Genomic DNA, 12,363 nt, shown 5'->3' on the forward strand with positions numbered 1-12,363 from the left:
AAATACAGTAAACTATGGAGACACAGCAACACTGAACATCTTTTCTACTTGTGTTTTCTTACCAGAATTTATGGGTGCATTATTGTTGCTGTTCTGTTGTTGTTTTTCCAAGTTGCTTATCCCTTTTGTGTCTTATAGCTCGTGCTTTATTTTATGCACCATAATGTATCTACCTTCAAGAACTACTTAGAAATATGGAACAATAGCAAAGATGATGGATCACATAAACTATCTATTATTCTGAAATTGGGATTATTGGATTTGTTTTGTTCTTGTTTTTATTGTGCACTTTGTGGCTTTATTTTGTATTTTTATGTTGTGAACTGTCCTGAGAACTTTGGCAGTCCACAAATTTAATAAATAAATACTCATCCAAACTTTTGTCTTGGTACCCATAGGGACTTAGTTATAGCTAAGTGTGCATAAGATTCAGGTAGGTAGATTCAGGTTGGTCTGACGCAGTTGAATATATATATATATATATATATATATATATATATATATAACCAAATTGTCCAGTAGCACCTTAAAGGTAAAGTTAAAGGGACCTTTGACAGTTTGGTCCAGTCGTAGACGACTCTGGGGTTGCGGTGCTCATCTCGCTTTATTGGCCGAGTGAGCCGACGTACAGCTTCCGGGTCATGTGGCCAGCACGACTAAGCCGCTTCTGGCTAACCAGAGCAGCGCACGGAAATGCCGTTTACCTTCCTGCCGGAGCGGTACCTATTTATCTACTTGCACTTTGACGTGCTTTCGAACTACTAGGTTGGCAGGAGCAGGGACCGAACAACGGGAACTCACGCCGTTGCGGGGATTCGAACCACCGACCTTCTGATCGGCAAGTCCAAGAGGCCCAGTGGTTTAGACCACAGTGCCCCCCACGTCCCTTCCAGTAGCACCTTATAGACCAACTAAGTTTGTTCTGGTATAAGCTTTTGTGTGCATGCACACTTCTTCAGATACACTGAAGCAGAAGTCACCAGACCCATATATATAGTGGGAGGGTGGAGTGGGGTTTTTCTCAGAAGGGTAGTGGGAGATGGGTGATTGACTCAATGGGTAAGATAAACCTGTTGATGACTTTTAACGACTGCAATTAGTCCTTCAGGAAAAAGCAAGGGATAGTATGCAGATGACCAAAAATTGCTTTAGCATATGTAATGAGATGAGACAAGAATCCAATATCTCTATTCAGACCAGGTCTCTCCATAGTTTTCAGTTTAGTAATAAGTTGTAATTTGTAGCTTAAGACTGCAGTCCAACATAGAGGATAGTAAGTCTGATTAAACACAGTGGAACTTACTTCTGAGTAGGCATACATAGGACTCAGCTGCAGAGAATGAACAGCAAAACACACCTGCGAGTGTCAATGATCCGAAAACAGATGCTGGCAACATTCTTTGTTTCTAGTATTTCTTTTAATGTTTTAATATCGTGCCCTTTCTCCAGTGTGGCATGCAATGCAGCAAATAGCACAATAGTAAAGCACAACCATATGTCAGGAAAGCATCATTTAAACCACAGAAACAAATAAGATTCAGTAAGCAGTAGTTGCGTGTTGAGTTCCGCAGTGCCACCCCCCAAAAATTCACACAGCACACGTTCATTTTTGTTTAAGGTTTTTGGCATAATTTTGGCCACAACTTTATTAAAATACAGAAATGTGAGTGGTTGCTTAGGCATTGGTTATGACTATCTGTCCTTGCCCCCGAGGACAGAGCTGAAACTTCCGGGCACCACCGGAAGCCAGCGTGGGAAACAAATGTTGGGGAGAAATGAGGCTGGGAATTCAGTCCAACACCTCTCACCCTCATGTTCCGGTGGGGCTTGCACGGCCCAAGCCCGGCACCACGGACAAGGACGAAAGAATGGCAAGCCCCTGGATTCCTTTAACGGAATTCCCATTTGCATCATTTGGAGGGATAGGCACCTTACCCCTCCAAGCACCAATTTAACCAATGCCTAACCGCCAACCTTACAAGTTGTGACGATTTGCTACGCAGTAGGCAAAAACCAAATGGCAACAGCCAATCAGCCAAATGGCAAAATTCCTACCAGGCCCCCGCTCAAAGGCGAACGACCCCATGACAGGCATAGCAAGGTCAAATGAACCCAAGAACCACCCTATAAGAGGGAGGGGGGGCGGGTGATCCGATGCAAAACGGCCAAGAGGACGTCCCCTAGTCTAACTCCTCAATTTATAGACTCTGACTCCTCCTCCAAATTAGCAACACCGAAAAATCCCCAGCAACCCAATTTAACCCCCTACCGGCTTGGGTTCTCCAAATTTGCCTAATCATGATGGTGGCCTGCTCCCCAACCGCAACACGTGCTCTCTGCTAGTGAGAACACGCTTTGCGTGTTGAGTTCCGCAGTGCCACCCCCCAAAAATTCACACAGCACACGTTCATTTTTGTTTAAGGTTTTTGGCATAATTTTGGCCACAACTTTATTAAAATACAGAAATGTGAGTGGTTGCTTAGGCATTGGTTATGACTATCTGTCCTTGCCCCCGAGGACAGAGCTGAAACTTCCGGGCACCACCGGAAGCCAGCGTGGGAAACAAATGTTGGGGAGAAATGAGGCTGGGAATTCAGTCCAACACCTCTCACCCTCATGTTCCGGTGGGGCTTGCACGGCCCAAGCCCGGCACCACGGACAAGGACGAAAGAATGGCAAGCCCCTGGATTCCTTTAACGGAATTCCCATTCGCATCATTTGGAGGGATAGGCACCTTACCCCTCCAAGCACCAATTTAACCAATGCCTAACCGCCATGGAGCCCACGGCTCACCGCCAAACCACTCACAGCCCCAGCCAAGACCTCAGCTTGACCACCACTGCACCTAACCAAGCCTCATTACCCGAGGCCGAAAGGTGCACGCCATCATCTCGAAATAAGGATGGCCTCCGAGAAGAAATTTCAGTATGAAAAATCACATCTCCGTCCAACTCCAAGACCTTTTTTGTTACTGCAGTGTTGATGCGGCTTCTGGCTCTCTCAATGGCGGCCGGGCAACGACTGCCCCTCCAGGCGCGCCGTTGAAGCAGCCTTGACCAAAAAATTTTTGCTGCCGGCATCATAGCTCGCAGCGTCTCCAGGTCCGATAAAATGGCAGCACGCAGTGAACGACAGTTCAAAGAAACCAGGTCGTTCTCGCCCAGTTGTACCACGATGGCCGACGGGGGTTCTTCCCATAGCAACTGCCTCCTAATCCGAGGCAGGAGCTCCGACCAGCGCATTCCCCTTCTGGACAGCCAAGACAACCGAATATGTCGAGGAAGGCCGAGACCAGGACCCATTCGCGACTGCCGTGCTGCGACACCAGCCCAATGGATGATGCTGTGCCCCACCATCCATATGCGGACAGCCGCCAAACCTAATATAAATAAACAAAAATAATGTAAGGCCCTTATTAACGGATATAACCTCTGAACACTTCCGACTTCCAGCGACCCAAATCCTTTATTCTGGCTGCTGACAAGCCCCAATGTGCTGCCGTAGTGGCAGCCCCAATCCTGAACGAGTGTGGGGCAAAATCAGTTGCCATGCCGCCACCCACCACAATTGCTTTACGCATCACTTTCGCAAACTGTTGCCTTGAAAGGGGCGAACCATCCTCATGCCTAAGTAGTGGGCCATCCCCAGGGGTGCGGATAGACAGGAACCTCCTGACATCTTTTACAGGGCAAGGGCCCGCTTCCCCAGTAGCCGGGAGACGGATGAGGGCACCCCTACCCCTCTGATCCGTCTTCGAGTGCCTTATTGTGATTCGAAGTTCCACAGGAGACAACTGTACATCCTGCATCAAAAGGCCCCGGGTACGGCCATCCTTATGAACCTCGACCACTATTTTGCCCACTCTCAGGGCACCAAAAAAGGCAATCGAAAAGGCGGCCGAAAACAGGCGAGCCTCATAGCCGGACCAGCACACCACCCGCAGCTTTCTGCGCATTACGCACAACATATCAAAAGATATGGGTAGTCGATTTGCTGGGCGGGAAGGACAAAGTCTACTCCATCCTTCCAAGGCTTTGCGGACAATGAACTTCGCACAAGGATCCTTATCAAAGAAAACCTTGCAGAAAAATGTTATAGCAGCAGCATGTATCCTAATCGTCTTAGCTGCCCTGCCCAAATGAAATAAATGCGCTAAATAACTCAACACCTGCGAAGATGTGGGCGAAGCCCTTTTCAAGTCGCAGGCAGATTGCTGCATGAACGTTACAAAATCACCCCACACTTTTGTGTATGAACGTAAGGTAGAAGGGGAGACCGATGCCGCTACTCCCTGTAAAACTAATTGCTGCCAAGGCTCCAGAGATGTTCCGGGAAACATTCCGGACGTATCCGAGCCTCTGGAACCAGTAGTCTGAACCGCTCCATCTGAAAACGGGACAGAGCATCAGCAATTTCGTTAGACACCCCGGGGATAAAACGTGCTGAAAAAACTATATTATAACGTAGGCAATGCAACACAAAAACCCGCAATAGGGCCGACACCCGGGGAGAGCGTGACGACAGTTTGGCCAACACTGACACCACAGCCTGATTATCGGTCCAGAAGCAGACACGACGGTTCCTGAACTCCTCGACCCACAAATGCACTGCCACTGCAATGGGAAAAAACTCGAGAAAAGTTAGGTCCCGCGTAATCTCTCCCCCTTGCCAGTCCTTCGGCCAACGTTCTGCACACCAACGTCCCTTCCAATAGAGTCCAAAGCCAAGGGAACCAGCAGCATCAGACTGCACTTGAAAGTCATTCTGCAAGTTCAAAGTGTCTTGCCATAATGACACCCCATTGAATTCCTCGAGGAATTCCAACCAAATGGAAAGATCAACCTTTACCTGACTAGAGAGGCGCACCCGATGATGCGGGGCTTTCAACCCTGAGGTGAGACGAGCTAGGCGAGAGCAGAAGGGGCGCCCCGGCGCCACCACTCTACAAGCAAAATTCAAGTGTCCCAACAGCGATTGAAGCTGCCGAAGAGACACCTTCCTCAACGGGAGTAGTTCCTCTATTACCCTCCTCAAAGTTGCCAGTTTGCCACTTGGCAAGCTAGAAGTTTGAGCAACAGTATCCAAAAGGATACCCAGATAAGTAAGCCGAGTCGAAGGACCTTCGGTCTTGTCCGCGGCTAGGGGCACCCCCAACTCCTGAGTGAGATCAGCGAATGCTTGCAGGAGCACCGAGCAATCACCAGTATCAGAGGCCGAGGCCAATAAAAAATCATCCAAATAATGAGTGACTCCGCTCAGGCCGGTTTTCGATTTGAGAGCCCATTCCAAAAAGGTACTGAAGGATTCAAAAGCGGCGCAAGCAATCGGACATCCCATCGGCATTGCCTTATCAAAATAATAGTTACCCTCAAACTGAAAACCCAGCAACCAAAAATCTTCTGGATGAATTGGCAAGAGGCGAAAGGCTGACTCGATATCGCATTTTGCCAATAACGCAGAATGGCCAAAGCTCCGAATCAACTTGATCGCCTGATCAAGAGATGCGTACTTCACTGAGCAGAGTTCAGGAGGAATAACGTCATTGACTGACGTACCCATGGGGTGTGACAAATTATGAATTAAACGAAATTCCCCCGGTGCCTTCTTAGGCACAATACCCAATGGGGATACATGCAAATTTTGAAAAGGAGGGGTGACAAAAGGACCGGCCATCCGTCGCATGGCCACCTCCTTTGCAATCTTCTTGCGAGCAACCTGAGGTAGCTCACGAACTGACTTTTGGTTAGCAGGATTCCGTGCCACAGGAGACTCGGCTACCGGAATCCGAAAACCTCGTGAAAAACCATTACCCAAATAATCTGCAGCCTCCCTGTTGGGGTACGACTGCAACCAAGTTAGCAAAACCCCCAGGCGAACAGGTGTATAAGCTAAAGAGGTCAACAAGCTATTTTGCAGTTCCCGTGGTGGTTGAGGGGGGGGTGGGCTTTGGGGGTTGCTGAGATCCCCCTTTTCCCCCACGAAAGGGCCGCCGACCTGCAAAACAAGAGGAAGTGGGATGCGAGCCATTGCATCTTTCGCAGGCGTGGACGAATTTGCACCCCAGGCGATTACAAGAGCCTTTGTTGAAATCCCAGCAGAACAGGCGCCGGCCAGTTTTCAACACCCCTGTCCTAGGCTTCTGTTGCTCGGCAGCCTTTTTATCAATCAGGGGGGCCACGTGGGTGGTCCAGACGTCAAGATCTTTCCGATCCCAGCGAGCAGAAGGAATTTTTGCTGCACGGCGCCGGAAAGCCTCATCGTATTTTATCGCGGCTTTTTCACCAGCTCTGGTGAATGCAGAGCGAACGATGGACAAGTAAACCATTAAATGAAGAGATCTCCTAGGATAAGCAGCCATTACCACGCCAGCAAAGACCTGGAAGCAATCTAGCCAAAGTTCGAACGACCTGTCTGTGTTGGGGACCCCCTGGCGCTTTTTGGAAGAGCTACTCTTCTCTTGGTCCTCCGAAGGCGGGGCCAATTTAAACATGTCCACATATCGACCATCCAAAATCCTAGAGCGCACCTTTGATGACAGGTGCAAACCAGGAATAACGTCTCTGGCGGAGTTGGTGGATACTTTAACGTCTGGAACCAAAACACCATCCATACATTCCTGAACGATACCATATCTAGCCCGATGCGTATTGGACCGGCGCTCCCAAGCCCACTTAGGGAGCCCCGATGCGGATTCGCCAAAGCCCCAATAAAGTTCCAGCGAGTTACCTGTTTCCTCGTCAGAACTAGAAGATGACGTACCGGTATAAGAGGTAGAGGAGTCATCCCTCCTTCGCTTTGCATGCTTCCGGGAAGATCTCCTGCGGCGACGCTTCCCGCCCGAAGACTTCCTGGCCGGAACTGGTAGGCTGTCCTCAACGGAAGATTCCGACTCATGATCTGGCCGTGAGAGACCTGGGACCGATGGAGAAGAAACCACCCGTGAGGGACCAGGGACAGATGCTGCCTCAACAGTAGGCAGCACTAACCCACCATGGCGGGAAGAAGGGACCGAATGGGCCCCCCTCCCCGAAGCTCTCCGGGAAGGATGAGACTTCCGTGCATGGCCACGAGCTGCAGGTATGTATTGGGGCTGGGTTAACTGGGGGTCAGTTCCCCCCACCACAGGCAACAATCCCCCACTTTCATCCTCGTCAGATGACGACAAGACCAGTGATGATGTTCCCACAGGATGAAGCGGTGCTGCAGACGTGGACGGCTGACTGGAACACTGCTGTAGAAAACCATCCAGATTAGCCGCGAAGCGAGATAAGGCCGCAGGATCGCCGGCCATGCTGGACATCCAAGACTGCACTCGCCCCTCTGGTTGTCTTGTAACAGGTGAGCGCAACGCCTGAGATGGGCCTCTAATAGGCCGTTTTGCAGTGGAAGATGGACCAGGGCGGGCTGAGTCCCTCTTTGGAGCCATACCTGCTAGGCAAAATAAGAAAATAAAAGTAGAAAATTCCAAACTGTTAACGAGTAAAAAAGGCCTAAACCAATAGCACTTGAAAACCAAGAACTCAAGAAAACACTTGAGTCAATTAACTTCAGTAGAACAAGGAACAAATTAATCAATTCTAAATAAAACTCCTTAATAACCTGTAAGAAAGTCAAAATTCCACAGAAAAACAATATGCAATGGTGCAACAAACAGATCCACCAGCAGGTGGCTCTATAACGACCTGTCCACTTAAGGAGAGGAGGCTGCAATACCAACTAGGCCACCAGGGGAGCTCAGGAGTAGGCCGGCTGCAAATACTGGCCAGGCCACCAGGGGGAGCTCAGGAGTAGGCCGGCTGCAATACCGGCTAGGCCACCAGGGGAGCTCAGGAGTAGGCCGGCTGCAATAACTGCAAACGGCCACAGGGAGGCGCAGGCCAATATCGACGACGCACGCTCCCTAGCCCCGCACGAACTGATTCGCAATGGAGGGCCCCGTGAAGCTGCAAAAGCTCCTCCGAAGAGGCGCAGGCCACTCCGAGGCCCCAGGAGGCCCTGAGGGCCTCAAGCCACCCACCAGCGGCGCCTTCTACTCTGAAGGTAATCAGGGGCCTGTTGTATCAGGCGCTAGCCGCGCCGCATGAACCAGCCGATATCCCCCAATGAATTATTTATTTATTTTCAGCCCAGGAGCGTCGGGGACACGACGGAGGCCGCAACCACCCGAGAGCCGGCTCGAGAAGGGGAGCACCAAGGTAAGTCCGATTAAAGAGAGGGACGGGGAGAGGAAGGGGGACTAGGAGCGCTCCGCGGCTCGGAGCCACGGGGCGATCCTGCGGGCGGGTTAGAGTCTCCCTTAGCAAGGGAGACGAAGGAGGGGATGGGGGGGAGGGTGGAAAGCTGGCTGCGCTCCGCGGCCGCGGAGCCACGGAGCGACCCCACGGGCGGGTGCGGGGACTCCCAAAAGCAACGCGCAACGACGGGGGGGGGGGAAGGAAGCAGCCCGGCCGCACTCCGCGGCCTTAGGAGCGGCCTGGGACGGCGGAAATAAAAGGGGAGACCTCCCGAAGCTAGGGAGGGGGCACCCCCCCGCCTAAAAGGAAGAAAAAAACCCACTACCTAAACTTCAGCAGTTAAAGCCTAGGAAATTAAAATTGAATGGAAGGAATCAAGGAAATCCGGGTGGAAAATTGAGGAGGGGGACAATATGGGAAGCAAATAGTAATGAGAAATACAACCGTCTCAGACACCAAACAGCTACTTGATCCGATGCAAAACGGCCAAGAGGACGTCCCCTAGTCTAACTCCTCAATTTATAGACTCTGACTCCTCCTCCAAATTAGCAACACCGAAAAATCCCCAGCAACCCAATTTAACCCCCTACCGGCTTGGGTTCTCCAAATTTGCCTAATCATGATGGTGGCCTGCTCCCCAACCGCAACACGTGCTCTCTGCTAGTGAGAACACGCTCTATGGGATCCCTTGTATAAGCGAGTTTAACATGATAATGTCACTCTCTGCTTCATGAGATTATAATAATTTACCCACTTTCACACAAAATGTTTGCTTGTAAAAGCATCTATAGCCTCTTTTCGCTCTTTCAAATACTCTTTGCTTTCTGATGCATCCATTGTATAGCAGACATTAGTGGTTAAGAATGTAGAAGAACAGATGTCAAAGCAATTTCCAACCAAATGCTAAAACTGCTCCAGAACGTACCCTGCCCCCTGTACTGTAGGGATGTGCACTGTTGCGTTATGTTAACTGCACCTGTTCCACACCTGGAGCCCCACTGACATCAGTGGGAGCTTTGCACATGCAATGAATCTAGAAGAAAGAGGAACTGGACCATGAATGGAAAGAAGAGGGGAAATTGCCTTAAAGCTATAGCAGACAAAAGAAACTCTCAGTGTTTCCAACTTTGTGGACACAATAATGTGTGCCCCGCAGAACAATGCTAATTAAGAGGTCTGTTGTTTTATTGCTTTCATGCTGTGTTAATTTGTAGAGACAACATGATATAAAGAGTATTTGTCTTTGGTCACTATTGCATCACTAATGCAGACACAGATTGCAATTAAGCGCTGTTTGATTTACATTGGTGGAGCACAGATTGGTTTAAGAGTACACTGTAATATTTAAAGCTATTTAAACAGGCAGCAAAGCCTTTCCTTATTAATATGCATATGCTGTTCAAAATGAGTGAAAGTCTTTTTAAAGGGTTAGAATTTCAGACACTATTTTATCATATTTCAGAGACTTATAGGGCTTCTCACATCTGCATATCACCTAAAATGTACTTGTCATAAGATTTATGCCTTAACACACATCTCACCCTAAGTGGGCATAGAGATGTGACAAAACTTTGATCCATTTGAAGAAAATCAATTCATTTACAGAAGAACCTACATAATTTGCACTTTCTGAAACAATACGTGAACTGAAAAGACTATGCTTTGAAATTGACACGTCTCTGAATTTTGCAGTGCACCCACAAAGTCCTGTATTAGTGAAAACAGCATTGAAAAATGTGTTGTATTAGGGAAAACTGCTTTGCAAAAAAAGTGAACATTAGGCAAAATTGCATACAATTGTTGTTGTTTAGTCGTCTTAGTCGTGTTCGACTCTCCGTGACCCCATGAACCAGAGCATGCCTTGGAAACTCTCACTTTCTTCTCAAACCTTTTTTTTTTTTATGTCCATGGAGTTTTCTTGGCAAAATACTGGAGTGGTTTGCCAGTTCCTTCTCCAGGTGGATCACATTTAGTCTAAACTCTTGGCTATGACCTGTCCGTCTTGGGTGGCCTTGCATGGCATAGCTCAAAGCTTCTTGGAGTTATTCAAGCCCCTTCGCCACGACAAGGCAGTGATCCACGAAGAGGACAAGCATTGTATATTAGGATAAATTCATGCTTTTGATGATTAAAAAAGAGAACATTCATAAACTGATGTAGAGGACTGAAAAAACGAGAAGCACAGAGGATCCATAACTGATATATTCACGCTTCCATAGTGGGGGAGTGGCATGTCAGACCATATGCATATGTTGCTACTTGAGTGAGAAGAAATGTTCCCCAAATGTCAGTGCTGCCATTTTACCACATCAAAATGCAGAGTCTGCCCCTCAAACTAGTGAAGAGCCAATGTGTCTGCAAAAAGCAGAAGCATTCTGTGCTGTGACTCACCTCCTTAATGCCACGACTGCATGCTTTCCATGGGAATGGAGGAAGGCAGTCAGTGAAATAAGACCTGTGACAACTGCAATTCAAAGTCAAATAGATGGCAGCTCTGGATTTATTGAAACTGCTGCTGTATCCTTTTATAATGAGACTTTGGTCTAACAACCATGATATTTTTGAAGTGCCAAGTATGAAAATTTATCTTCTTTTTTTTGTTGACTCTTGGAAAAAAATGTGCCGTCTCTGAATCTGAGACATGGTTTTGCCTGTTTTTCTAATAAACCACCTCTTCTGGAATAACAACTGGCAGACTTATTTAAGCTGTGGGCTTGCATTGTTGAAGCCAGTTGGGAGACAAGGAAAAAAACAAGTCCAAAACAGTAAAAAAGGTGACCAAGCACAGTTATGAATTACTCTGGACCAGATCCTTTAAAATTGGGCTACGGAAAGGCATAGCAAAATCTTTAACCCAAAATAACATCCTCACCTAGGCTGCGTTCACATGGGAGTTTATTCTATTTTTATGACGTTTTCCTAACTATTAATTTCCAAAAAGTGGCTCTTATGTCATTTGAAAGCTGAAATATAAGGCTTTCAAATGATGTAAAAGCCAATTTGTAGAATATAGTGTAGATTAGTGCTGAATTTCCTGTTATTTGCTTCCAGAAAAAAGGCAATAATATGGAAACAGGTGTTCCAGAAGCAGCTTTTACATTGTGTGAAAGCTTAAATATAAGGTGGAAATTAACAGTTAGGGAAACATCATGAAAATGGAATAAACTGTCATGTGGATGCAGCTAATATAAAAGCTACTTCCAGGACTGTAGTGAAACTATAGTGCAATATAGTTCAAGTTTAGCACTCATTATTTGCAAATGGATTAGTGCCATCCAAGAGGAATAAGTACATGAACGGCTCAAAATTATTATATACACTAATCAGAATGTCAGTAATCCAAATTTCCCATACAACTGGGCCATGGGTTTTCTGTGCAGCATGGTAGATCTATTACCAATGTACTCTACATCACTCGAAAAATAATCTAGTCTAATTCAGAATTTGATTGAACCTTAATTTTTCTTCAACCTATGGTTTAATTTAGAACCATGGGATTGTAAAATGGGGAAAACGTGGTCCCATTCCAAACTGCTGTGCATCTCTGTTTATTTCCCATGAATGGATGAATGCCAGGAGCAGAAAACTTTTCCTCTGTCTTAGATTTGAGGGGAATCAAATCTTTTGGAATTGCCATGCTTTGAATGTTGATTGCTGCCAAAACCCGCAGTCATAGGAAATGTTGCTTTGTAATGAAACCTAAATTGGGCAAACTTCCAATGAAGACAGTGGGGTTGATGCATGTCGATGGACTGTTACACTCTCAGAAGGGCTGTTTTACACCTCATGCTAGAGTATTATACAAGAAAAATAAACCCGCAGATGTTCTTCTGCTTGCACATGTTCTTGCAGAAGCATGAAACTGGCTATAAAATTGAGCTACTATAGCAATGCACAAATCATTTTACTTGTGCTTCCACAGTACTGGTTACAGGGCTGATCCAGTATGTTTTGTTGCCAAGGATAAAGGACAAGATGCCCTCCTGTTCCATTCCATATACAGAAGCTGATTTGACTGCCAGCTAAGTCGCTTGCGGCAGGGGAGGGCAAGACAGGTTGCTTAACATACATGAGTCAGCCCAAGGGCCTGTTGTTGCTGTTCTCCAGCAAGTGTCGCCCAAGGCAATCT

The 12,363-nt window shown here is 47.4% G+C and overlaps 1 protein-coding gene across 1 annotated transcript; it reads right to left on the bottom strand.

Moving 5' to 3' along the window:
• Positions 1-1,554: 1,554 nt before the first annotated feature.
• LOC308485998 (uncharacterized protein) lies at positions 1,555-7,426 on the bottom strand (the record flags this gene model as incomplete). Its single annotated transcript, XM_081022223.1, has 2 exons — positions 1,555-3,379; positions 6,760-7,426. The coding sequence occupies 2 exons, from the start codon at positions 7,424-7,426 to the stop codon at positions 2,805-2,807; spliced, it is 1,242 nt and encodes a 413-aa protein (XP_080878349.1). The 3' UTR covers positions 1,555-2,804.
• Positions 7,427-12,363: the final 4,937 nt, after the last annotated feature.

Source organism: Podarcis pityusensis (genome assembly GCF_964106645.2).
Source record: "Podarcis pityusensis genome assembly, chromosome: 9".
Lineage (NCBI taxonomy): Eukaryota > Metazoa > Chordata > Lepidosauria > Squamata > Lacertidae > Podarcis > Podarcis pityusensis.